Source organism: Dasypus novemcinctus, chromosome 5 (genome assembly GCF_030445035.2).
Source record: "Dasypus novemcinctus isolate mDasNov1 chromosome 5, mDasNov1.1.hap2, whole genome shotgun sequence".
NCBI lineage: Eukaryota > Metazoa > Chordata > Mammalia > Cingulata > Dasypodidae > Dasypus > Dasypus novemcinctus.
The window spans coordinates 132,233,418-132,257,519 of NC_080677.1; the positions used below are offsets into that span (position 1 = coordinate 132,233,418).

The following is a 24,102-nucleotide window of genomic DNA, read 5'->3' on the forward strand; positions in this document are numbered from 1 at the left end:
AGACAGCACAACTAGAAACCTTGTTCCAAGGTTGACACACTTAATAAACATTCTTTTAAGGTTCTATAACCAGCTATTAATTCACTCACTACACTACCCAAATATAATTCTATGTATTATCCATTAAGAAATCACATAAGGCAGCCGACGTGGCCCAGTGGTTAGGGCGTCCGTCTACCACATGGGAGGTCTGTGGTTCAAACCCCGGGCCTCCTTGACCTGTGTGGAGCTGGCCCATGCACAGTGCTGATGTGCACAAGGGGTGTCCTGCCACGCAGGGGTGTCCCCGCATAGGGGAGCCCCATGCGCAAGGAGTGCGCCCTGTAAGGAGAGCCGCCCAGTGCTAAAGAAAGTTCAGCCGGCCCAGGAATGGCACTGCACACACAGAGAGTTGACACACAAGATGATACAACAAAAAAGAAACACAGATTCCCGTGCCACTGACAACAACAGAAGCGGACAAAGATTTTGCAGCAAATAGACACAGAGAACAGACAACCGGGGTGGGAGAGGAAGGGGAGAGAAATACATAAATAAAAATAAATCTTTAAAAAAAGAAAAAGAAATCACATAAGACTTTGCTTACTGGCTAGCTGAAATCCAGATATGCCCACATATGGTATCACCACATTTATGGAACAGTCAACAAAAGGAGATCAAATTAATCTCTCATGACTTTTCTTTGTCGATTTATAATAAGTTCCTACAGATTGCTATTTCTTTTTATGTATTATTAATAAGTAAAAAATCTAAATCTTTACCTGGGCCTGACACCACATTCCCTAGTCTCTTGTTCTTTTCTTTCCTTTCACCTCTTATCTTCCTTTTTTTTTTCAGTGTAAAGAAAATTTTATATTCTTTTTTATTGAGAATTTTTTAAATTTATCTTTTTAATGTTACATTCAAAAAAATATGAGGTCCCCATATATCCCCCCACCCCCTGACCCCACTCCTCACCCCATAACAACAACCTCCTCCATCATCATGAGACATTCATTGCATTTGGTGAGTACAACTCTGAGCACTGCTGTACCTCATGGTCAATGGTCCATACCATAGCCCATACTCTCCCACAGTCTACCCAGTGGGCCATGGGAGGACATACAATGTCTGGTAACTGTCCCTGCAGCACCACCCAGGACAACTCCAACCCCCGAAAATGCCCCCACATCACATCTCTTCCTCCCACTCCCTACCCCCAGCAGCCACCATAGCCACTTTCTCCACACCAATGCCACATTTTCTTTGATTACTAATCACAATAGTTCATGAATAGAATATCAGTAAGTCCACTCTAATCCATACTCTATTCCTCCATCCTGTGGACCCTAGAATGGCTGTGTCCACTCCACATCTATATCAAAAGGGGGCTTAGATTCCACATGGATGCTGGATGCAGTTCTCCTGCTTTCAGTTGTAGGCACTTTTGGTTCCCTGGTGTGGTGGCTGACCTTCTTCACCTCCATGTTGGCTGAGTGGAGTTAAGTCCAATAAACCAGAGTGTAGGAGCTGCAACTCTGTTGAGGCCCAGGGCCTGGCTATCACATGGTCAGTCCAGAGATTCAGGTCCCCTGGGTATACATTAAACCCAGCACCAACTACAGTTCCGGTAAAAGTAACAGGAGAGGCTTGTGGACAAAGATCACATCTGAGTCCAGCTCCATCACACAGAAACACAAACTCCAAAGTAGGGCCAACTGACATGGCACTGAACTCCATTTGCCATGACCACAGAATCTGTTGGTCTCTGCAGCCCTCGGAAGAACCAATACCTGGGGTTGCATCTACTTTTATCTGTCTCTGGGACTCTGCTCAGATGTGCATAAGGGCGACCCCTCTGATAACCTCCCGGCTCTTTTTGGAGACTCATAGCCATATAAACTCATTTGTCCTTTCCATTTCCCCCTTTTATTCAGGTCAAAAAGCATTTTTAACTCCCGGTATTATATGTAGACTGAGATATTCTGCTGGTCCTAGTTGACCCTTTTATTCAAGGTCATTTTCTAGTTACATCATTAGCTGGTACTTGGTAGTAATCCCTCAGTGCCAGGGAGGTTCATCCCTGGGAATCATGTCCCACGCTGGGGGGAAGGCAACACATTTACATGCTGAGTTTGGCTTTGAGACTGGCCACATTTGAGCAGCACGGAGACTCTCAGGAGGTTAACTCTTAGGCACCCTGCAGCTCTAGGCCTTGTTCTTATTTCAGGTGCACAGGCTTACAAGCATAGTCGTTAGTATCAAGGGCTCATTGTTGGACCTTCCTTCTTTTTTGGTCTTTGCTGTTGCACTTGGGGGATTGTTGCTGTTCTTTCAGGGACTGTGATAAGAGCTCCCCTGGCTAGGAACTCAGCACTCCCTCAGTTGTTGTTTTTAATTGTAAACACTATGAAAATATCCAAACATTTTAATGTACCCTGGATATATGACCTGGAGAACTCCCTGCCAACCATGTGTCCCCTGTCAATAACATCCCACATCAGTATTCCTCCCCTGCCATTGTTGAACCTCTCTGTGATCCAAAACTTCTTCAAAAATGAAGCCCAATATATTGCCAGGTTCCATTAATAGTAAAATGGAATATAGTGATGAGTTTAAAGGTTAGATATAGAATACATATTAATTTAGAAAAATTAAGGCAAAAATAAATTGGGGTATCAAAAAATTTAAAAATGCAAAAGTTGGGCGGCGGACTTGGCCCAGTGGTTAGGGCGTCCGACTACCACATGGGAGGTCCGCGGTTCAGACCCCGGGGCCTCCTTGACCCATGTTGAGCTGGCCCATGTGCAGTGCTGATGCACGCAGGGACTGCCCTGCCACGCAGGGTTGTCCCTGCATAGGGGAGCCCCACATTCAAGGAGTGCACCCCGTGGGGAGAGCCGCCCAGCGCAAAGGAAAGTGCAGCCTGCCCAGGAATGGTGCCGCACACACGGAGAGCTGACACGACCAGATGACCCAGCCAAAGGGGAACACAGATTCCCATGCCGCGGATTTCAACAGAAGTGGACAAAGAAGATGCAACTGGAGTGGGGGGGGGGGTGGCGGGGGAGAAGAGAAAAAAAAAATAGGCAAAAGCTTTGTTTTTGATGTTTTGCCTTCCATCACTGCAATATACTGCTTATCTTCTGACATCCCATCTATTCTCCTTAATTCCTCAAATATCATTAACAGTTTGGTAATCTCCTTTTTAAGTTCCCTAAGTATACTAAGATGTGACTCATCTGGATCAGAAATCAAACTGTTTAGTGCAGCTAGGCACTCTCCTATAATCTCTACACCTATTTTGGGCTTACATTTCCTTTAACCACTGTTTGTTTTACTTTTTTCCATTTTGAAGTACAAAATAAGTTAATAGTTTTACTGTCTCTTTCTTTGCACCTTCATCAATCTTGAGCAGCAGGCCTAGTCCTTCTCTTTTCTTCTTGCTTTTAAAAGAGGCAAGTACCTTTTCCCTTTTGTGGATATTAATTTTAAACCCAAACTAAAATTATACTGGGCAGCCTTTCTAGCCATGCCCTTCCTTTTCTTTCCTTTTGAGTTCATGCTCTTCTTCATTGTGTATTTCCTATATGCTTTTTGAAAAAACAGTGTTTGGCTGCTGATCTATGAAACATTTTAAGAATAATGCCTTAGAGGTCTTTACTCTTAGTTACCTAGTTATATTTTATATCTAATTAACATTTGTTTATATTATATTTTCTGCTCAGTGTCTCCTGATTAGAACTGACTGATAAAGAGATGATGACCCCAAGGGCTGTGGTATGGGATGGAACCTGTGAGGGCACTGGAGCCCTTAGAAAGAAAATGACAAGCTCAGGTCTTTGGACTCTCAGCTCAAGTCACAGAGAACTTGACAGCTCCTATGGCAGCCCTAAAACAATCTCTTATTTCTTGTAGCTTAGGGCCGAGAGTTCCAAAATCAAACACAAAATCTAAATCTGTGAGGTGCAGAGGTACATCAGTTTGAATGTGCATCCTCACCAGGTTCTGAGAGGAAAGGTGAGGCAATGATTTGGAAGGAACAGTGCCTTGAACAGGGATGTTTGGTTGGACTGGACAAAGCTGAAATTCCTGAATCCCTCAGTTACTCTGAGCCTCCCTGGGCAGAGGAAATGGCTGACTCCTTGGTATGAGAGAAGAACTTTCCTTTGTTTGAAAGCCCAAAAACAGGCTTACCTGGGGCAGACGCCTTGCACAGAGATAATCATTCTCCTTAAGAAAACCACTACCACCCTTTGCTGTCACTAGACTTGTAACTAGGGACAGATTTCAGCATGCTTCAGAGGGGCAAAATTTGACCAAGGTGAACACAAAGTATACACCCAAAGAATGGTAAGATTTTGCTATTTTATATCTGCAAAAAACCTGGGGAGTATGTGTGGGAATAGGTTCTGACATTGCTAGATCCAAGGGAGAAAGAAATTTAAAACTGAATTTGACAGAATTTACTGATACAAATGCACTTACCAGAAATTGTGGATTTAATGTATATTTGAGCAGGAAGTCTCAAATATTTACTTGGTTTGACTGAATGAAATATAGGCCACTGATGAGTACATGTTTAATGAAGGTGAGATGTCAGAACTTCTGTGGCATAATTAAGAAGGGGGATCCCGCAGGTTTAGGTAAACAGGAATGCTGGAGCAGATTTATCTTATTCGACCTGCACACCCAATTCCAACTACATTCCCTGAGCCCGGAGGACACTCCCTTCACCAAGTCATTGAGGAATATATTAGTGAGGGGAGCATCATCAATCCTGTAAAGCTTAGTGTCGGCTAGGTACAATGGCAGAAAATATCACCATACAGATGGACTCACGGAATGATGGGATTCAAACGGAATGATGGGATTCTGTGGTAGCAGAAGGCAAGTGGTGGTGCTTAACCGCCAAAGACAAGGTAGGCTCATTTATTGAAAAGGCAACTGGGAAACTGTGGTAATTAGAATGTTTTAACCCACAGGGACCTTTGGTAGTAGCTACTTGATTACCATATCTCTACGAATGAAATAGACATACCGCCTTCTAAAATATTACTTAACCTATATAACAAAGAAAAACTCTATGTCCAGTGGCCAAAAACCTAACTTGAGTCATCCCATTGGAGAGTCACACCTGTCACCTCATTTCCAATCCTTAGCCAGTTCACAGACTCAGAGTCTCTTGACTGAAGAAGAAGCTGGGTCCCTTGAGAAGTAGCTTGCAGTACTCCATCATAAAAGCACATACTGTTAATCTTCCTTCAAAGGGATTAGCAGTCATTTATTAGAGTGACTATGCACTGGGGAAAAGAAAATACAGGCCTTTTGGGGATTACCAGACATTGGCTCTCAATTGATGCTAACTTCTAGAAACTCAGACCACTGGGGTCTACTAGTCAAAATGGACGCTTATGGTCATCAGGTGACAGATGGAGTCTTAGTTCAAGTTCAAATTACAAGGGGCTCAGTAAGTTCACAGAACTACCTTGTGGTTATTTCTCCAGATCTTGAAGGTCTGGAAAACACATATTTGACAACTGGCAGAACCCCTGTATTGGTTCTCTGACTCATGGAAAAAAGGACATTATGGTAAGAAGGGCCAGGTAGGCGGCCTCTGGAAATCAGATTCAGAACAGCATCCCTGAGGAAAGTGCAGAGATAAGTGTATCAACAGAAGATGGTGAAGGTGCAGAGGTGCTATACCTATCACACCCCATTTAATTTGCCTGTTTGGCCTGTGAATACATTTTGGAGAATGACTATTTATCATTGTAAACTTAATCATGTGGTGACTCTAATTGCAGCAGCTGTCCCAGGAGAATCATCTTTATTAGAGCAAATCTAACAGCTCCTGGTACCTGGCATGCAGCTACTGCCCTGACAAATACGTTTTTCTCCATACCACTTGTGATGGTTAAGTTTATGCATCAACTTGGCCACTTTATGATGTCCAGTTGTTTGGTCAAGCAAACACTGGCCTGATTGTTATTGTGAGGATATTTTGTGGGCTTAAATCATCAGTAAATTGATTTCATCTACAGCTGATTACATTTACAATCAATAGAGGAGATTTCCTTCAGCAATGAGAGACATCTCATCCAATCAGCTGAAGGCTTTAAAAGGAGAAACGATGGTTTTAGCTGTCAGAAGGGAGAATTTCCATCTCTTACTTTAGCCAGCCAGCTTCTCCTGGGGAATTCAGAGAAAACCTTCATCAGAGTTCCCAGCTTGCAGCCTACCCTACGGCATATGGACTGGCCCATATCCATAGTCATGTAAGCGAATTCCTATATAAAAAATATCTCACAGTGCTTACGTTACACACACACATATGTATGTCCTATCAGTTCTGTTTTCCTACAGAACCCTGACTAATTCACCATTGCACAAGGACCCCGGGGAACTGTTTCCTTTCACCAACTTGCCTTAAGGCTACATCACCTCTCTTCCTCTCTTCCTTAACAGGGTCTGCAGAGATGTTCATCAACCTGACATTCCACGTATCACACTGGTCCACTACACTGATGACACTGTGCTGACTGGATCTGGTAAGCAGGAATTGGCAGATACTTGAAAAGACTCAGTAAGGCACATTATAACCCCCCACCAAATTTAGGGGTCTGACAACTTGGTGAAATTTTAGGGTAGGAGGAGGAGTGATCTGGAATGACTGAAATGTCTCCTCCAAGGTGAAATTCAAGTTTTTAACTTTTAAAAATTTTTTATTTTTTTGAAATTCAGGTTTTTTGCACTGGACACCACCTACCACTCACACAACACTTGGGAGGACATTTAGGAGGCAACATGTACCACATTTGAATGTGCTAACTTCACACATTTGCTGAGTAACCTATAAAAACTGACTATTTTCAGAGGAGACCTGAGCTCTAAGTCCAGGCTTCTCTTCCACCTGGGCCTTAGGACCCAGCATATTTAATAATACCTGAAGCACAGGGATGGTGTACGACGCCTCTGTCAAGTACTAACATAGGAGATTCACAGGACAAACCTCTAGGATTTGGGGGGAAAAATCCAAACTTTCTTCTGCCGTTAATTATTCTCCTTTTGAAAAACAGTTCCTGGTTGACTAGAGGCTGTGGTAGAGAATGAACAACTAGCCATAGGACATCAAGTGATTGAGTGACTTAATTTCCCATAATGAACTGGACCCACCAAGCCAAAAGGCTGTGTATGTATAACAGCAATCTAGCATCAAGTGGAAATTGTATATACAACAGCTTGAAAGGTCTGGAAAGTACAAGTAAGTTCCATCAACAGATGAATCAAACTTCTCTGACACTGAAACCTGCAACACTGCCTCCTCTCCTTCAATCCACACCAAGTCTCATGGGGGAGAAGCCTTACGAACAGTTGACTGAAGAGGAAAAAAATGTGGGCTTGGTGTACTGATGATTCTACATGACAGCTGGCCCCAACAGGATAGCTGAAACACCTGCAGCTTTATATAGAGAAGCTGTGAAGGGCAGTGATAAATGAAAACCCCCCAGTGGGTAGTACCTCCAGTTGTACATTTGGTTTCTACTTTAAAGAGATTAAAAGATGGCTTTAAGTACCAATCTACCCTGATTGTCTGGTGTTGCTAAAGGCTTGGATAGATGACCAAGGAATTGGAAAGCGCATTATAGGAAGATTGTGACAAGGAGATCTGGACAAGGAGGTATGGAGTTATATCCCTTACAAAATATAGGGATACTGAGCTCTACACGAAGCTCACCAAGTACAGCTTTCAATAACAAGGTGGACAAATGACATATTCAAAGGATGTCAGAAAGCCCCTTTCCCCAGCCACCCTAGGTACTTGCTGTTTTAGTTTCTTGGCTGCTAAGACAAATACCATACAATGGGTTGGCTTAACAACATGAATTTATTGGCTCACAGTTTTGAGGCTAGAATTCCAAAACCAAGGCATCAGGAAGGTCTGTGGCATTCTGCGGCTGGCTGCTGGTGATCCTTGGGTCCTTGGCTCTTCGGTTACATGGCAATGTTCTCTTCTTTCTTTTCTGGATTCCACTGACTTACAGCTTCTTGCTCCCCCACAAGGCTTTTTCTTGAGAAAGCCTTTAATAATAGGATTAAGGACCAACCTCACTCAGTTGGGCCATATCTTAACTAAAACTATTATCTTCAATGGGTACTATTCATAATGGGTTCACAATCACAAGAATGGATTAAGACTAGGAACAGGTTTATCTCTAGAATACATAATTTAATCTACTACAGTTCATCCTCTGGACCCTGAAAAGGTATGTTTTTCCATATGCAATATACATTTATTCCATGACAATGTGATTCATTCCATCACAATATCCCAAAGCTTTAAGCCATTTCAGCAACAATGCTAAGTTCAAAGTCTCATCAAAATCAGTTATGGGTGTGAACTGCCCTGGGGCAAAATTCCACTCTGTCTGAAGGAGATGTGAAACCTAGAAAACAAGTTATTTGCTTTTATTATACAATGGTGGGACAGGCAAGAATAAACATGCCAATTCCAAAAGGGAGAAACTGGAAGGAAATCGTGGGTCACAGGTCCCAAGCCATTTCAAAACTCCATTTGGGGAAACCTGGGTTTCAAGTTCTGAGAGACATCTGTGGATTGGTGCTTCGCTCTCTGGGTCTGCTAGAGTGGCAGCCCCACACCTTCCAAGTGTTTACACAGCAGCTATGCTCTCCTTGAATACTAGGATACTCCGGAGCATTGGGACAGCAGCCAGACTCTCTGCAAACACTGGGGTACTGACCCCACCATCCTCCTGCAGCACTGGGAGGGTGGCCAGGCTCTCCACAAATGCCAGGGCACAGCCTCACCATCTCTGAGTATTGGGGTGACTATACTCTGGTTGAACGGTGAGGCACAAGGCCTGCCCCATCCAGGAAGGGAGGGACCTGCCCTTTCCCACACATGTGGGTGGAACCACTGTCTTGGCCTAAAATCCTTTTGGTTCAGACCTCTGATTTCATGGTTCTTGAAGGTAATTTTTCCTTCAATTCGTCCCTTCTCTGTCTCTTTCAGTCCAGATTGGCAGTGGTCCTGCTCATACCAAATTCTGCAAAAACTCTGTCCCGTTTGCATGCAGTTCAAGGGGGTTCAAACGACCAGAAAAAAAGAATTTTCTACAGATCTTCCTGGATAACTGCATTTCCAATTTGGACTTCCACTGAAATGGCTGACTGGATTCATATTCAGCCATTTAGCAAAGGGTTGTTCAGTTAAAGCCTTACATGGCGCCCTGTCCTCTGGGAGCTCAAGGCAGGCCCTGATAGAGCTGCTTCTGGCCCTAGTCTCAGGACACATTACCTGAATAGGCTGAGACTTTTCAAAATCATTTCCAGTTCCTTTGTACTTAAAAGTTTAATTCTCAGCTTATTCCTTGCCTCTGGCATTTTATTATAAACTGCAAGGAAAAACCACAGTATCGCTTCCACACTTAGCTTGAAACTCTCCTCAGATGAATATCCAAAATCCACTTTCAATCTCACATCGTTTCTGGTTGCCAAGTATCCTGCCACTTTATAACAAGTTTGCCTTTCCTCCAGTTCCTAGTAACACAGTCATCATTTCTTTCTAAGACCTCAGTCGAGGTACCTTTAATATCCATATTTCTACCAAGAGTCTCTTTAAAGCAATCAGGCACCTCAGAATTCTTCCTACTTTTATCCATTACCCAATTCCAAAGCCACTGCCACATTTTTTGGTTTTTGTAATAGCAGCACCCTACTTTCTGATACCAAAATCTTAAGTTTCCCAGCTGTGGTTACAAATTTTGCAAAATAATTTGGCTTAAGCAATAGGAATTTATTGGCTCAAGGTTTTGAGATTAGGAGAAGTCCAAGTTCCAGGCATCAGCAAGGCAAGGCTTTTTCTCTGAAGACTGTGGCATTCTGAGGTTGGGTGCTGGCAATCCGTGGGTCCATAGCTTTTCCATCACACAGCAATATCTTCTCCTTTCTTTTTCAGGTTCCACTGACCGCCAGCTTCTTGCTCCTCCGCCACATGGCTCTTTCTTCATAAAGCCTCTCATAATAGGATTAAAGGCCCAACTTGATTCAGTTGGGCCACACCTTAACTTAAAATAACATCTTCAATGGCTGCTATTTATAATGGGTTCACAACCACAAGAATGGATAAAACTAAGAACGTGTTTTTCTTCTGGGTACATAATTCAATCTACCACAGGCCCCATGAACTCAACAACATGAACTTCCACTTACCAAGAGAGACGTGAGCTTAACCTGCCAACAGCCAACAACAACATGGCATGCTCCCCAGTTGGCTCAGCCAGCCACCTGGAAGCACACTGATTACTCTGGATCCCTTTCATCACAGAGGGGGGCAGGAATTTGTACTCTCTGGAACAAACATGTAGTCTGGATATGGATTTGGCTTCCTTGCCTGGAACACTCTTGCCAGCACCACTTTCTGTGGACTTATAGAACGAATTCCTTACTCACCGTGGTATTCCACATAGAACTGTTTCTGATAATCCTCTTTGTGGAACTTATGGGTCTTACTCTATATCCCATTACTGAGAAAAAGCTGGCCTACTGAAGACTCAGTTATAGTGCCAGTGGGAATATAACACCCTGAAAGAATAAGATTTGACTCTTACAGGATGCAGTATATAGTTTGCTTTAGAGATAGAAAAAGCCTAGATTGCTTTGAAAAGACTGTTGGTAGAAATATGGATGTTAAAGATACCCTCAAAACAGGCTATACAATCAATATTTTACTATACGTGGTTTATCACAGATCTAGCCATCTAGCCATCCCTCTAGTCCCTGCATTTTTCCACCAGGGAATATGTCAATGGTTCCACTGAATTGGAAGATAACACTGCTACTTGGCCATTTTGGGTTCCTCCCATGCCACTAAACCAACAGGGGACAGTGGGTTACTGCTGCACAATGGGGTAGGGAGAATCACATCTGAAGCCAGGTGATTTTCTGGAGTATCCTTTAGTACAACCACATCCAATAGTAAGAGTTAATAGAAAACTACAGCAAACCAAAATCACAGAGGATTTGGACTCTTCAGGTAAAGAATAAACCAAATAGCCAAACAACCAACCAGCCAGTCAGCTGAGGTCTTGGCTGTGGGCAAAGGAAAATGGAAGGAATAATGGGAAAAGAAAGTTTAATGAGAGGCAACTATGGCCTTGTGAGCAGTAAATAGCAGTCGTTGTACATGTAAACTATACATTAACAATTTTATTTTTTCTTCCTTTCTCTCATTATTTCACAAAAGTTTTGTATTTCCAATTCATTCTTTGAGTAACTGAATAATTGACAATTGATTGATTGTGAGGAATAATTAACACAGCCCAGAGAGAGATATAATAACTATTGGGGCTTTGCCCCTCCCAATTTGGGGGAAAGATGAAAATATCTTTATTTGTAGAAATGAGAGTTGCATCTTGTTAGACAAACAGAATTGCTTTTTTGTCATATGGAAATTAAAATACACATAGAAAAGTATGTGGATCCTAAGTTGCCAGAAGGATGAACTATACCACTTATTAAGGCAGTGCCTCTTAGCAGCAAACCTACGTGCTTTGTGATGCTGGAGATGGAATTCTGTAAACCATGTTTCTGCTTAGACAGCTGACTCTATGTTAGGCTCTGGCAATAGCAGGGGCTAGAAGACAAAACTTGTTTCTTCTTCTTTGCTTCCTGTGCACTGCTTGCCTGCTTACAATTTATGTGAATATCAACCATGGTAGCAGCAGTTCCTTCCTACAGCAAGAGCTGATTACTGTCTACAGTTTTTCGAACACTTGCAGGACCAGCTTCACTGTGCCTTTACTCGTGGAGATACTAGCACCAACTGTGGGTGCCCCTTCTTGCAAAGTCTGGGTGCCAGGTCCATGGCTCATTAAAATTTACTGAGCACTCCATATATAACCATTGGTATAAACCAGGAGCTAAAGAGTCTCAAATACAAGTAATACATGTTTGGATCAAGATGCTGGAGTGAGAAACTTCAGGGCTCCATCCCCCCAAAAAACATGTGAACCAGCAGTAAGAACTGGCAAAACATCATTCTCAAAGCTCCAGAAAATGGTTGAAGGACTGCAGGAAAAGGGTAATGCCGAATCAAGAAAAAAACTACTTAAAAGTAGTAGGGACAGCATGCCTGGTGGTTCCAAGGATCTTCCCCTTTCTTTAACAGTATATGGATGAACAGACCAGGGAACTCTCCCTCCCTTCACCTTTCAGCTTTGGACCACTCTCCAACTTCCTTTCTAGTTGCAACCTCCACGACCATTTTCTTGGCCCTCCCATGCTTCTGGGACTACCTACTACCTTTTTTGTTGTTGTTAGCTCCTCACTGTTGACCAACCATGAGCTCTTGGATCCATAAAAATTATTCTTCCGAAGTAGGAGGCCTCCAAAAACCACCTGGTCAAACTGCTCCTATAGGTCTCTTACATCTACCTCTCTGGGCTTCTATTTCAACCACAATGATGTGACCCTGAAGTGTGTGGATCACTTCTGCAAGCTGGCAAAGGAAAAGCACAAGGGTGCCAAGCAAAACCAGCAAAGCGACTGCACTCTCTTCCAGGAGGTGCAGAAGCCATCCTAAGATGAATGGTGTAAAACACCGGATACCATGGAAGCCACCACTGCCCTGGAGAAAAATCTGAACCATGACCTTTTGGATCTGCCTGGGTTCTACCAACATGGACCCTCATCTCTGTGACTTCTGGGAAAGCCACTTTCTAGACAAGGAGGTAAAACTCATCAAGAAGATAGGTGACCACCTAACCAACATTTGAAAGGCTCACACTCAAGTACCACTAGGTGCCTCCAGGCAGAACTTCTGCCTGAGCCCCTTCATCCAGCCAGGAGGCATCTTTTTTTCTTTTTAAAAACTTATTTATTATTGGCCCCCTTGCCACTTTGTTCACTGTCTGCTCTCTGTGTCCATTCATTGTGTGTTCTTCTGTGTCTGCTTGTCTCCTTTGTTGCATCATCTTGCTGCACCAGCTCTTCGTGGGCACGGGCTGTCAGCTCTCTATGGGTGTGGGCCTTCAGCTCTCAATGGGCATGGGCCAACTTGCCTTCACCAGGAGGCCCTGGGAACCAAAGCCAGAGCCTTCCATATGGTAGAGGGGAGCCCAATTGCTTCAGCCACATCCGCTTCCCTGGGAGGCACCTTTTTTTATTTTTTGGGAGGCATCTTTTTAACCAACAACCTTGCAGCCTTCTAGCAAGCTAGGAGCCAAGTGTAAACAACAAAGCTTTTTGCAGCAAAAAGAAAAAAAAAATGGAGCTCTGGCTAACCCCTACACTAACCCCTCAGTGGCTTGGTATGAAGCAGGTCTGCATTCCCAGCGCAGATCCCTGGTCCCAGTTCCAGAGTGAGTAAATTAACCCTTGTGCACATACTGGGAGCATGTAAGATGGGCTCAATCTGTCTGATGACAGCCTGGGGGACAAATGCAGGATAATACTCAACAGGCTCACACTCCCAGAACTTGCCCTGCATGGAGAGGCAGCTCGAAGAACTCTTCTACAGAATGCATGTGGGAGAGCAGTCAAATGGCTGCCTGGGGCAAGGATTGCTGGATGTAGGATATATAGTGCAGTGCCAGGACCAAGAAGAAATTGTTTCCAAGGGAAAAAGGGACATTCATATCCATATCAATGTAAACAGGAATTCCTAGGGCCACAGCGTATTCCTAAGACAAGATGCCCATGCAGAAAGGCTCAAAGAGGTTCCTACACTTTGGCCTGGTGCTATTCTCTAAATTTATTGTATGGATAGGAGTGCACATACACAGGTAAATCTGCAAAGACTGGGAATGCTGTGCCTTTTCTTTTTCCCCCTCTTTTCCCCTCCTTCTTCTTAATATTAGCTGGATACAAGCTAAAGGAACAGGTGCAACAGTATCTAAATTTCAGTGATAATACAATAAAATATAAAAATGCCCAGTTTTCAACAAAAGATTACAAAACATACAAAGAAACAGAAAGTAATGGCCCAGATAAAGGAGAAAATTAAAGCATTAGAAACTCTCCATGAGTAGGACCAGACCAGAAACACACAGACAAAAACATTAAAAAATGACCCTACATATGCTCAAAGAGCTGAAGGAAAACATGGACAAATAAGTAAATGAAATCAGGAAAATGACAGACAAACACAAAGAGAATATCAATAAAGTGAGAAATTATGAAAAGGAGTCGAATAGAGCTGAAGACCACAGGCACAGTAACAGAAGTTAACTTCCCTACAGAAGTTCAAGAGTAGATTGGAGATGGCAGAAGAAATAATCAGTGAACTTGGAAGATAAGACAATTGGAATCATCCAGGAGCAGAAAGAAGAAAGAATGAAGAAAAGGATCCTGTGGGATACCGTCAAGTGTACCAATATATGCGCTATGGGAACTACAAAAGGTGAAGAGAGAGAAAGGAGAAGAGAAAATATTCAAAGAAATAAGGGCTGAAACTTCCCAATGTTAGGAAAACACATGAATATACACATCCAAGATGGTCAAAAACTCCAAACTCATATGGACCCACATATGATACATGATAATCAAACAGCCGAATGCCAAAGATAGAGAATTTTGAAAGCTGCAATAGAGAAGCAACATGTCACATACAAGAGAGCTGCAATAAGATTAAATGTCAATCTTGTCAAAAACTGTGAGGTCAAGAAGGGAGTGGGAAGACATATTCAAAGTGCTGAAAGCAAAAATTACCAACCAAGGATTCCTATCTTTCAAAAATGAAGGAGATTAAGGCATTCCAGATAAAAGCTGAGGGAGTTTGTCACCACTAGATTGGCCCTTCCAGAGATGCTAAAGAGAGTTCTACAGGTTGGCAGGAAAAGACACAAGACAAAAGACTGAAGCACATGAAGAAATAAGGATCTCCAGTGAGGGTAATGACATGGGTAAATATAAATGCCAGTACTATTGTACTTTTGGTTTTAAACAACACATTTTACTTTCTACAGAAACTAAAAAGCAATGCATAAAACATAATGATAGGGAAGCAGATGTGGCTCAAGCGATTGGGCTCCTGTCTACCATTGGGAAGGGGTCCTGGGTGCGGTTCCCAAGGCCTCCTGGTGAAGGTGAGCTGGTCTGTGTAGTGAGCTGATGTAACAAGATGATGCAACAAAAAAGAGACAAAGAGGAAAAGACGAGAGACACAACAAACCAGACAGCTGAGGGAGGCTCAAGAGATTGAGTACCTCTCCCCATGTCAGAAGGTCCCAGAATCAGTTCCCAGTGCCTCCTAAAGAGAAGACAAGATGACAAGCAGACACAGGGGTCGTGCAGCAAATGGACACAGAGAGCAGACGGCAAGTGCAAACAGCAAGAGGGGGGAAAATAAAAAATAAATCTTAAAAAAAAGATAAAATCAGTATACTTTTGGACTCACAATGTATAAACATGCAATTTGTGAAAAGAACTACATAAAGTGGGGGTGGACGAGTATAGGAACATAGTTTCTGTATATCATTGAAGTTAATTTGGTATCTAAGCAAATGAAACTTAGGCTATTAAATTTAAGCCCCATGGTAACCACAAAGGAACCAGCAGAGAATATGCAAATTCATAGAGACAAAATTTAGAGTAAAGTTACCAGGGATGAGAGGGCAGGGCGAATGCATGTTAATGCATAAAGGGTATAGAGTTTCTCTCTGGGGATATGGGAGAGTTTTAGTAATGGAAGGTGAAGGAACTGCAACACTGTACATGTGAGTAAACCCACTGAATGGTATGTGTGGGAGTGGCTGAAGTGGGAAAGTTTATGTATGGAATCTATCATGGGAGGAAAAAAGGCTCAAAAGGACATTAGTGGATCATTTGAAAAAACTGGAATATAGTCTGTAAGCTTTATATTAATGTTAAATTTCTTGAACTTAATAATCGCACTTCAGGTGGTTATGTAAGTGAATATCCTTGTTCGTAGGAAATGAACATGAAAATATTAAGTGTTCAAGGAGCATGCTGAACATGCTACAGGCTACAACCTACACTCAAGTGTTCAAAATGGACTGATAAACAGACAAACAGCTAGATGGACAGGTAGATGGACCGAAAGACTGATGGATAGACTGATACGGGAAATGTGGCAAAATGTTAAAATTGGTAGAACTGGGTATCTGGGGGATTGGGGCTATGTTGGACTTCTCTGTACAGGGTGTGTATTATTTTTGTAAGTGTCTTGTAAGTTTCAAAGTTTGCAAAATAATTTTTTTAAACGCATACCTACTTTAAAAGCAGGTACTTGATTATAATGTAATAAATGTTTTTAAGTAAATTGCTACTATCTGTAGCAGTACAGCTGGAAATTTCTGCTCAAAAAAAGGAGAAAGTAATACATATTTGTTGCAAAAAACTCAAACAGTACAGAACTCTTCAAAGCAAAGAGAAAGCATTCCATTACTTCTTGCTTTCTGATGACCACAATCAGTTATATAAATCTTAGCCTTTCTCTATGGACATGTTCTAAGTAAGGCTAATTTGTATGCAAATAACACCACCTAAAAGACTAATTCCAGCAGAAAGAGGGTTTTATTTAACTTGGGAATTTCATGGAATCCAATGGTAGTTAGCTGAGATGGCCTTTCAGAGACTGAAATTGGGAACTGAAAAGCTCTGTACAAGATTTTTCTTTCTCATTCGTTCAGGGAAGCGCACTGTCTTTATTTCTACTCTTCTGTGTGTATTTGCTCTATTTTTAGGATTCTGTATATAAACCCTCCATTTTAATTTATTTGCACATGGTTAAATTGGTCCTGAGACCAGAGTTTTACATAACCAGACCAGAGTAACTGCTCTGATACTTCTTATCCTCAGAATAACTTGGTCATAAAATAGGTATCGTTCTACAACTTGCTTTTTTCAAATAATATTCTAGACACACGTTTAAAATTTTTTTTTCCAATGGCTACATAGCATTCAACAAGTTGTCTCTCAAAAGACAATACACTTTAGCAATTTTCTTCTTTTTAACATTATCATTTCAAGAAGACTTACCATGTACTCTAGTATTAATAAATAACCTAGAAAGATATCAGGATATACAGATAGAGGCAGTATAGTGCAATGGCTCTTAAATGTATTAGCCAGATTTGTGTTCAAAGTTCCAGATCCAACATTCCTTAGCACTCTGGATTTACTTAAGTTTGTAAATTCGAGGGCTTGTGTTTCCTCATTTGTAGACTGAGGTCAGAAATAATACAATCTTTTTTTTTATTTTTATGGTACTGGGGCTGGGGATTGAACCTTGGACTATGGGAAGCTGGCACTCAACCACTGAGCTACATCAGCTCCCCCAAGTTGGTTTTCTCATTTTTTTGCTAGTTGTTTGTTTTTAGGATGCACCAGGAACCAAACCTGGGACCTCCCATGTGGGAAGCAGGAACTCAAGCACTTGAGCCATATTCACTCCCCAGAAATAATACATTCTTTATAAGGCTATTGTGAAGACTGTGAATTCAGACAAAACTTCATTAGCACAGTGTCTGATCAGTGGAAGGAGTCAATAAATGCCTGCCAGTCAAACCAACTGTCCATCAACAGATGAATGGATAAATAAAATGTATTATACATACAATGGAATACTATTCAGACACAAAAAGATATATGCTACAACATAGATAAACTTTGAAAACAATACGTTGAGTGAAATTAGTTAGACAAAAAGAGAAATATTGTATGATTCTACTTTTTTGAATTACCTAGAATAAGCAAATTTGTAGAGACAAAAAGATTACAGGTTACTGTTTTGGGTGATGAAAAAGTTTTGGTAATGGATGGTGGTGATAGAAGCACAACATTTTGAATATAACTACTACTACTGAATTGTACACATTAAATGAAAGTGGTAAAAATAGGAAATTGTGGAATGTATATATGCTACCATAAAAACAGTTAAAAAAAAATGTCAGCCCGCGTGTTCAACTTGAATTGCCTTATAAAATAGTAATACAAGTAATATACCAAAAATTCATGAAAACTGAGTACACTTACTTGTAATGTAGTATCAAAGACAACAAGCTTTGAACTGGTTGGAACAATATCATAACACTTGTGTGATCTCATGAATCGCATATAAACGCAACTTTCAGAATCTTCTACTGCTAAAAGAAGAAAAAAAAAGCAAAATATCAGTGTGATAGTTTAGTTCACGTATCAACTTGGCTAAGTTAGAGTCAAGCAAGCACTGGCCTGATTGTTACTGTGGGGATATTGCCTGGATTTAAATCATTAGCCAGTTGATTTTATCTATGGCAATTATATCTACAATTGCCTCCAGCAATGAAGGAAGTCTTATTCAGTCAGTTGATTGCAGAACAGATAATTTCAGCAGTCGGAAAGAAGAAATTCTTCTCCTGGGGAATTCATGGAAACCTTTATGGAGTTCCCAGCTTGTGCTCTGCCCTACAGAATTCAAGCTTGCCAATTCCCATGGCTGTATGAACTAATTCCTTTAAGAAATCTCTTAATATTTATATACACACACTGTTGGTTCTGTTTCTCTGGAGAACCCTAATAAAATCAGTAATAATAAAGAATTTCCTCAACCTGAAAAAGGGTATATATGAAAAACCTACTGTTGTAACATCCTCCCTCACTCCCTCCCTCCACTTCAAAAAAATTTTTTTTTAAATAAAAAAGAGTTTAGAAAGGTTATAGGGTACAGGATCAATATATTAAAAACTGTTATCTTTACATACTAGCAATGATCTGGAAATTTAAAAAATGTAAAGGTACCATTTACAATATCACCAACATACATGAAACTTGGAGATAAATGCAACAAAAATGTGCAAGATTTTTGTGCTTTTTGAAAACTACAAAATACTGAGAGAAATCAAAGAAGGCCTAAAATAAATGGAAAAATAAACTGCATTCATGGCTAAAGATTTTTGTATCTATGTTAAAAAGGAATATTTATCTATAGTTTACTTTCAATGACTGTCTCTGTCTGGTTTTGGTATCAAGGTAATGCTGACCCCATAAAATGAGTTGGGAAGTATTCTTTTATTTCTGAAAACGTATGTACAGAATAGTATAATTTCTTCCTTAAATAATTGGTATATTTCATATAAAACCATACAATAAAATGTTCAAAGAGAATAGAAAGGAATGTGAAAATGTGGAAAGGATTTATGACTGAAGTACTAGAGATGCTTATAGATCCAGCAAGGTACACTGTGGCTGACCTCTGAATATTCAAAACAAAGAAAACAGGATTTCCTAAGAAGAATAATTCCTTCAATATACAGTTACCATAACTAAATAAATTGACCATAAACAGATCGACTAGAAATATGACAGACTGTGAAAACACATGATAAACAGAATTATATACTTAAGTAAAATTAAATGAATGACTTCTCATAGCTTCACTGAAAGGGTATTGTTATATGGGCTAGTTTCCAAATTTTGTAAATAAAGCTATAGTTGTAATATTTTGAAAATCAGGTTCTCACTGCACACAATCTAATAAACTGGGGGAAAAAGATGGAGGAAATAGAGTAGGAGTGACTTCTGGCTCTAGCTGTATGATGGACAAAGTAACTCAAAGCCCTTGCTACAAATATTCAGAAATACGGGGCAAAATGTAACACAACATTTAACTTTAAGACTTGTCTTTGGCCCAGCATATGTATTCCGTGGTGAATGATTCCTGTGGATTAGCTGTGCAGGACCACACCTCTGCCAGCCACCCACCCCCGCCCCACACACTGTTCTGTGCACCGTGGGAGGCTGACTTCTAGGGACTGCATCATCCTGGCTCCTTTGTCCTCTGGCTTCTGGTTGGGTTTGGCCAAGGAGAAGCACAAACAGGAGATCAAAGAGTGAGAGGAAGTAGGGGTCAGTGCATTTATCTCCAGAATCTGTTTCCTTCCTGACCTACATAAAAGTCTTTATTTCATCTCTTTTATTGATTTATAGTTGTATTCCATTGTGGTCAGAGAACATACTTCACATGATTTTACTTCTTTTAAATTTACTGAAGTTTGTATAATGACCCATAATATGGTCTTAGTGAAAATTACACATGTACTTGAATTTTGCTGCTGTTGTGTGGTGGGTCAGTTAGATAGGATGATAGTGTTGATCAGGTCTTCTATAGCCTTTCTGATTTTTTGACTATTTGTTCTACTGATTATTGAGAGAGGAGTTTTGCAATCTCCAACTCCCAAGTTACTACCTTTCCCTCTGTAGTATACTATACATATCAAGAAGAAAACTATAATATCTGAGGTGAAAATAAACTGGATGTGATTGAAGGCAGATTAGCTGTTGCAGAAGAAAAGTAACAAATTAGAACAAATAGCAACAGAAACTATACAAAATGAAACAGAGAAAAAAAAAAAAAAAGGAAAAGAGCATCAGTTAGCTGTGGGGCAGCCTGATGTTCATGCAATGGGAGGCCCCAAAGAGAAAGGAAAGGAAGGTCAGAAAAAATATTTCGAGAAATAGTGGCTGAGATTTTTCTAAATTTGACAAGAATTTATAAACTCAAGGATAGGGAAGCAGATTTGGCCCAGCGGATAGGGCGTCTGCCTACCACATGGGAGGTCCAAGGTTTAAACGCAGGGCCTCCTGACACGTGTGGTGAGCTGGCCCACACGTAGCGTTGATGCGCGCAAGGAGTACCGTGCCACGCAGGGGTGTCCCCCGCATAGGGAAGCCCCACGTGCAAGGAGTGAGCCCCGTAAGGGGTGCCACCCAGTGCGAAAGAAGTGCAGCCTGCCCAGGAGTGGTGCTGCACACACAGAGAGCTGACACAGCAAGATGACGCAACAAAAAGAGAACATGGATTCCGGGTGCTGCTGACAAGAATACAGGCAGACACAGAAGAACACCCAGCGAATGGACACAGGCAGCAGACAACTGGGGGGGGGGGGGGGGGGGGAAGGGGGGAGGGAAGAGGGAAAAAAAATAAAATAAACAAGGATAAAAGAAGCTCATCAAGTTCTAAGCCCAAGAAACATGAAGAAAACAACACTAAGGCACATCATAATCAAATTGCACAAAACCCATGATAAAGATGTTCAATCTAGATTATATATGCAGAAAAATATCTTTCAAAAATAAGGCAAACCCAGTTGTAGAGGATGACTATGGCTAAAAGTACAAATATGAGAATGTTCTTCCATGAACTAGAACAAAAGTACATCATTATTACAACGTGTTAATAATAGGATGGTATATGGGAAAAATACAACTAACACAAACTATGGATGAGAGTAAAATTTTTCATCAATTGTAACAAAAGTACTATACCTATGCTTAAGGGTCAATAATCGAGGGGTATAAGGGGTAGGGGATTTTTCTTTTTGGAGTAATGAAAATGTTCTACAACTTACTGTGGTAATGAATGCACAACTTTGTGATAATACTGAGTGCCACTGACTGTACACTTTGGATGGACTGTATGGTGTGTGAATAAAACTGTTTAAAAAAATGATGGTAAGATGGAAAAGTTTTGGCAATGGATGATGGTAAGGGAGGCACAACTTTGTGAATGTTAATTAACACTGCTGAATTACATATTTGAAGAGGGATAAAAAAGGAAATTTTAGATTGTACCTAAGTTACCACAGAACTACACAACACAAGGAGTGAACCCTAATGCAAACAGTAGGCTAAAGTTAATGGCATATTTATAATAATAATGTTTTATTAATTGTAATAAAAGTATACACTAATGCAAAATATTAATAATCAGGAAAACTGTGCATGAAAGGGGGTATATGGAAACTCTGTCCTTTCTCAGTAACTTCTCTGTAAACTACGATTGCTAAAAAAATCATCCACAGCAGATCTGCACTTCAAGACATGTTAAAGGAAGTCCTTCAGGCAGAAGGAAAATGATGCCATATGGAAATATGGATCTACACAAGGGCACAAAGAACACTGGAAGTGGTAACTACGTGGACAAATACATATAAAAATTTTTTATAACTTAAGTTTCTGTAAAAGTCAAATGACATTAAACAAAAATAATGACAATATGCTGCTAGGCTTATAGCATATTTATAGGTAAACTATATGGTACCACCATCCAAAAATTATGGAAAAATCTAGAAGTCATCTTTGACATTTCTTTCTTCATCCAATTTATCATAATCCCTGCTGATTTTACATCCCAAATCTCTCTTAAATCCATTCATTTCTCTCTACCTCCATGGTTGCCATCTTATACCCAATAAATTCTGTAACTTCCAAACTGATATCTTTGCTTTCAATCTTGCTCTCTTCAATAGCTTTCCACACTGGAACCAGAATGGTTTTACCAGATGCAAATCTAATTAGGTCACTTCTCTGAGAACACTTCAATGGCTTCCTACTGCTTTTAGGAAAAATAAACCAGCCTTCAAGGCTCTGAATGGTCTGACCACCACCCCCCTCTTCAGCCTTATCTTTACATGCTCGCTCAAGTACTTTCTCCAGCCACAAGGCCTTCTTTTGATCCTTCATAAATGCTATGCTCTCTTCTTCCATGGGGCCATAAACTACTATTTCCACAGCCTGGAATAATTTTCCCTTCCCTTTATGGCCCAGTTAACTTTTCCTTCATTAGACCTCGGCTCAAGGACATGGCCATTAAGTTGTGGAACCACAATCTGAACCCAAATCTCTGACTCTAAACCTGTGCTCTTAACCGGAGTGATGTCCCCTTCCCTTTGCCTGCAGTAGCCTGCTTTCCCTGTTCTGCCTATCTAAATTCAAGGCCATTTTCATGATTTGGCTGAAGTTACACCATCTCCAAGAGAGTTCTTTGAAAACTATATTTAGGCCACATGATTTGTGCATTTTGGGAAGATTTAGATTACTTGGGAAATAACTGGGAAGGAAAAAAAATTATTGTATATAGAAATTAGCAAAATAAGTGTTAAACAGTGTGATACTATTAATAACAAAGTTCCTTGATTGTGGAAATGAATCCTGTTTTGTTTTGTTTTTGAATTTTTTCATTACAGAAGTTGTAGGTTTCCTCATACTTCTCTATATTTTCTACTGTGATAATCATGATCAGGGAAGCGGATGTGGGTCAAGTGACTGAGCTCCTGTATACCACATGGGGGGATCTGTGGTTTGGTTCCTGGTGCCTCCTAAAGAAACAAGGAAGACAACAGACACAGCAAGTGCAAACAACAAGTGAGTGGGAATAAATAAATTTTTAAAATCTTTAAAAAAAAATAAACATCAGTGCTCAGTACATGCTGACTGATTTACCAATTACATGATAAACTAGTCATGTGAACCACTCCCAAATCTCTTATTTTCAATTTTGACCTTTCTTCACACAAACTAATAAACTAGGGTACTTTTCAGGGGACTGAATTTATCACTTATAATTCAGAGTTCCATACTTCCAATCATCTCCCAGATATGTCATTTTCCTATGCAAATAATCTCCCTCTTGCTAATGGAATAAAGTCCAAATGTTTTAGTCTAGCACTCATAAACCTCCATGATCTGGCATTTTGGTAACCTAATTATCCCATGTCCTATTTTCATATCTAGGAAAACAGGGCTATCTGTTCCATGATTTTTTATTTTGCTTTCTTGTATTTGTTCATTCTGTCTTAACTTAAACTTCCTTTTTCTCATCTACTTCTTGTCCAATTTCAACTCAATCTAAATGTCATCTTTTCCACAAAAAAAAAACCACGAATATTTGAATACCCACTACGGTCAAGGCATTTTGCTCGAATTACTTCATTTAAGTAATTCACTTAATCTATGTATCAACCTCAAGTATACCATATTTTCTTCATTTTACAAAGGAAGAAAACAGGCTAAAAGAAACTATGCAACTCTCCCCAAATTAGATAGCCAGCAAGTAACTGAAGTGGGACTTCAATCTATGTCCAAGACTTCAACAACTCTTTTCATTAAATTCTACTGCTTCATTTATTCATTAATGCAAGCATTCATTCACATACCTGTGCAATATCTAATACACATTACATCTAGGCCCTGTCCTAGAAATGAGAGATATGATGAAGGGGAACATAATGGGCACAGTCTCCAGCCTCATGAAGCTTATGTGCTAGCAGAGAAAAAGGATATTTGGATAAGCAAAACAAGAGGGGATGTACTGGATCACGG

At 40.6% G+C, this 24,102-nt stretch overlaps 1 protein-coding gene across 10 annotated transcripts in view; it reads right to left on the reverse strand.

Annotated features, from left to right (window-relative positions):
• Positions 1-24,102, reverse strand: part of PRKAG2 (protein kinase AMP-activated non-catalytic subunit gamma 2) — a 353,035-nt gene that overhangs the window by 27,272 nt on the left and 301,661 nt on the right. For 7 of the 10 annotated variants that reach the window (XR_011648897.1, XR_011648896.1, XM_004476298.5 and 4 more), the window contains one exon: positions 17,998-18,107. Coding sequence is in view for 8 of the 10 variants with exons in the window: in XM_004476298.5 (XP_004476355.1) it covers positions 17,998-18,107 (110 nt within the window). In the remaining 2 variants the exon portion in view is untranslated. The remainder of the gene's footprint in view (positions 1-17,997; positions 18,108-24,102) is intronic. The other 3 variants (XM_012518717.4, XM_058298014.1, XM_071215353.1) reach the window with 1 other exon arrangement.